General features: G+C 62.1%; 1 protein-coding gene across 1 annotated transcript; it reads right to left on the bottom strand.

The window, feature by feature from the left end:
* Positions 1 to 1,043: 1,043 nt before the first annotated feature.
* Positions 1,044 to 2,894, bottom strand: LOC123668932. The gene has a single exon (XM_045602623.1). The coding sequence runs from the start codon at positions 2,892 to 2,894 to the stop codon at positions 1,044 to 1,046; it is 1,851 nt and encodes a 616-aa protein (XP_045458579.1).
* Positions 2,895 to 3,879: the final 985 nt, after the last annotated feature.

Here is a 3,879-nt window from a genome sequence, read left to right as displayed (position 1 = left end):
ACGGAGGCTGGCTTTGGCTGCCGTGTAAAGGGCGTACAGCCGCTCGCCCTCCTCCTCGTGCCGTGTCCTGTCCTGCGAAGCGGGGGGCGTCCTGAAGATGCGCCTCCTGCAGCGCGTGTACTGGCGTCGGACGGCCACGCACTCCCTGCGCAGCTGCGCTATCGTCTCCGACCACCAGTACACCTGAGCCCGCCCGGGGCGACCCCTCGACCGCGGCATGGCCGCGTCGCACGCGTCGGTCATTCTGGCCACCAGCCAGTCTGCCACCCTGTCCGGTGGACCGTCGACGCGCGGCTGACACGACGCCACAATCGCCGCTTCGTCGAGTCGCTCCCGGTCGAGACGCTTCAGCTGCCACCGAGGACCCTCCTCCGCCGGGGCGCGGCTGGAGCTTGGCGGCACCGCCGGACGAGCGGAGATCTCGAAGCGGATGTAACGATGATCCGAGAGAGTCTCCACGTCGTCCAGCACTCGCCAGTCCCGAACGCGGCGCGCGAGGCCGGGGCTCGCAAACGAAACGTCCACGATCGAGCCGCCCGACCTGCGCACGCACGTGTTGGCCGTCCCGCGATTGAGGACGGTCAGGCCGGTGGCAACGAGCCACTCCTCCAGAATCGCCCCCCGCGCATCTGTGGCAGGACACCCCCACAGACGTGACTTCGCATTGAAGTCGCCGAGCACGAGCACTTCCGCCGGATAAAACCTACGCATGATCGACTCGGTCCCGTCGAGAAACGCCTCGAACTCGGCGACCGACTTGTTCGGGGAAAAATATGCCCCGACGATGGCCACCTCCCCCAGCAGTGCCGCGACGCAACCCGAGCCCCTCACAATGTTCGTAAAGGGCGGGGCGCCCGCGGCGACCTGGGTCACGATGGCCACCACGCCATCGTTATCGCCGATCCAGTTATCCCTCGGCGGGACCGAGTACGGCTCGGCCACCACCGCCGCCCGCACGGACCACTGTACCAGGCTCTGGACGAGGAGGTCCTGGGCCCTGGCACAGTGGTTCAGGTTGGCTTGGAGCACCTTAAGCGCCATTACTATGATTGGGTGTCCATTGTCACCTCCCCAGCTCTGTTGGCAGGCGGCGCGCGGGTTTTATTTTTGGTCGCCGCCTTCTTCCTCCTTCCCGCTTTATTGCGAGGGCACGCAACTAGGCTGTGCCCAGCCGGTTTTTTCTCCGCCTGGCATATGGGACAGCAAGCTTCGGCAGTACATTGCCGGCGAATGTGCCCCTCCTTGCCGCAGCGGTAGCACTGGCCGCTGCGGTCCACTCCCTTGTCACACTTCGCTGCCACGTGCCCAACCTCGTGGCAGCGATAGCATTGTTGCGGTCTCGTCTTCAACAGGGTCACACTCGCCGACACGAACCCGACGAGTAGGCGGCGCCCGTCGACCACTTTCTTCGCCGCCTCTACTGGCAGGCGAACCCACGCTGTCCCTATGCCGGCGAAGTTTTGCCGTACTTCGCCCACTTTTATCGATTCCTCGGCGCATCCTCCCGCCTTGGCGATCACGCCGGCCAGCTCCTGGGGAGTGACCGAGTCGTCTAACCCGGCCACCCGCAGGTCGGCGCACTTCTCCGGGCGGGTGACCGCCACGTCCTCGCCGACGACCGCCTTGATGCGCCGGGCTAGCTCCTCGGCCTTCTCCTTATTGCCGGTGCCGGGCAGCTCGAACCTTCGCGCGCCGGTCTGAGAGACCCTATAGCGAGTCTCGACGCCCATGCTCGCTATAAGGCCGTCAGCCTTTATGGCACCGAGGACTTCCGCGTAGGTCCTCGTGCTGCCCGGCAACAGCGTCAGCTGCACCGCCGCCGATCGCGGCAATCGCAGCTTCGGCGTTTTTGGCTTTTTAGCCGGCGCACCTTTGTTCTGGGGCTGGGGCTGGTTTTTGGGCGGCCCCGCCTTTCTTCCTTTCCTCGCCACCACATTCCACCCCTCCGTCAGAGCGGCCGGAGCAGGTGGTAGGGGGCGAGGCTCGTTGGGCGCGGCGACTTGGGTAGCCGCACCCGCCTTCTTCTTCTTTTTCTTCTTCTTGGCAGACTGACTTGCAGACTTTGGGGCCGGGTTCGCTGGCGGAGTCAGCGTTGTGACCCCTGTCTGCGGCGGCGACGTTGCGATCTTCTTCGAAGCCGCCGGTGGTCCTTTTCGCACTTCAGACGCTTCAGGCAGGAGTCTGCCAGACTCCTCCAGCTTCGCCAGGCGGGAGTCGAGCATGGCGCCCACCCCCGCCATTATGCGGTCGATCAGTCCGTTTTCATTCGCGGGAGGGGCTGGAGTGGACGTCGAGCCCAGCTCACGCCTGATGTCGGCTACACTCTGTCGCAGCTCGGAGATCTCCGAGCGGAGCTGTACGTTCTCCGCTTCTAGGCGCTCGTTGGCCTCCCGCAGCTGCCTGACCTCGTCATTCGTCGTTCGGTGGTATAGGGCGCCGAGTACTTCGCCTATACCCTCGGCGGACTCATTCAGAGCTTTCTTGCTCGTCCCTTTGAGGTTCTTTGATATCTTAGTGACAGTAAGAATGGCCTCGACGTATTCTTGGGCCTTCCTGTGTAGATCAATGATCGAGCATTCCCCCGACACCGTCCCACCTTCCGAAATTATGTTGGATCGCGAAGCTCTCACTCTCTTTGAGATCTCAATGGCCTCGCTTTCGGCCTCAAGCTCGAGCTCCCTCTCGCACTGCTTGAGGTAGTCGGCCTTGGCCTTGGCGAGGCCAACATATTGCCCTGTCGTGGGCGGTCGACCACGACCCCTGCGCGCCGTGTGACACTTTCCTGCCGCGGACTTATCATCAGTGTCATCTGACGTGTCTTCTTCCCTATCGCGCTTCCGCTTCCAGAGCCGAGCGCGAGACGAGTCGGAGTCGCACGGTGATCGCGACCTCATGCCGACGTCAGACAACTCTCCATCCGAAACAACTGCACCCTTCTCGGGCCTCTCCTCTACTCCGCCCTTCTCGGGCCTCTCGTCAATCTCCACACCATCATCATTTAAAATTGTTGATTTTTGAAATTCCATAACTGTTCCCACGAGTATGGGGGAAAGGGTGGTCAGCCCGAGGTAACACCCCCTGTACCTGGGCAAGCCTCGCGTAACCCCACTCTGGCCTCGGCGGGGCTACAGAGCAGGGGATCGCAGTAGTGACTGAACTACCCATCAGCCATGCATCCCCTCGCGCTGCGTCGCCGCTTGGGATTCGGGGTAATTTTTTATAGAGGTTTTCTTCCTCGCGGTCCGGCCGGTTAAGGCAAGACCCTCGGTCCCGTTCGTGGCCGCGAGACATGACCACGACACCACAAACGGGATTACGATAATAGGACGGTGAGCGAACAGGACTCCTGCCCACTCTGTCCGACGGCGGGGTAAGCGCACGCCGAACCCATCCACCCTCCCGTGGTGACACAGTGCGCGAGCGCTGTGCCACCTGATGCGCTCACGGGACAACTCTAATGTAGAGCGCCGGAATGCATCCCCACACGCGTCGGTCGTCAGCCGCGACGGGCAGCAGTGCCGCGATTGTGATACTGCTGCCCGTCCCGTTGCCCAGGGTGCACCACGAGGAGGTCACCGACAAGCACCCCCTGGGGGGCAAACCTAACCTAACCTAACCTAACCTAACCTAACCTAACCTAACCTAACCTAACCTAACCTAACCTAACCTAACCTAACCTAACCTAACCTTTTTTTTTTTTTTTTTTTTTACGCTGGAAAATGCATTTACGCACCCCCGCCACCCGAAGGCGACGGAAGTCTGAGACTCCCGGCAAGCCAGACTACTCAGTAAAAACCAGCGGCGCCACTCCCTCGCCATTGCCGAAGTCGCAGGAATCAAGAAAATTCTTCTGCAAACTCCGGCGGCGTTGCCCTTGCG

This window comes from Melitaea cinxia, chromosome Z (assembly GCF_905220565.1).
Source record: "Melitaea cinxia chromosome Z, ilMelCinx1.1, whole genome shotgun sequence".
In the NCBI taxonomy this organism is placed as follows: Eukaryota; Metazoa; Arthropoda; class Insecta; order Lepidoptera; family Nymphalidae; genus Melitaea; species Melitaea cinxia.
Note: the sequence above shows the minus strand (reverse complement) of the source record. Positions and strands in the feature narration are given on the sequence as shown.

Coding starts and splice junctions, on each gene's coding strand:
- LOC123668932 (XM_045602623.1), bottom strand. CDS start 2,894: ATGAGGTCGCGATCACCGTGCGACTCCGACTCGTCTCGCGCTCGGCTC.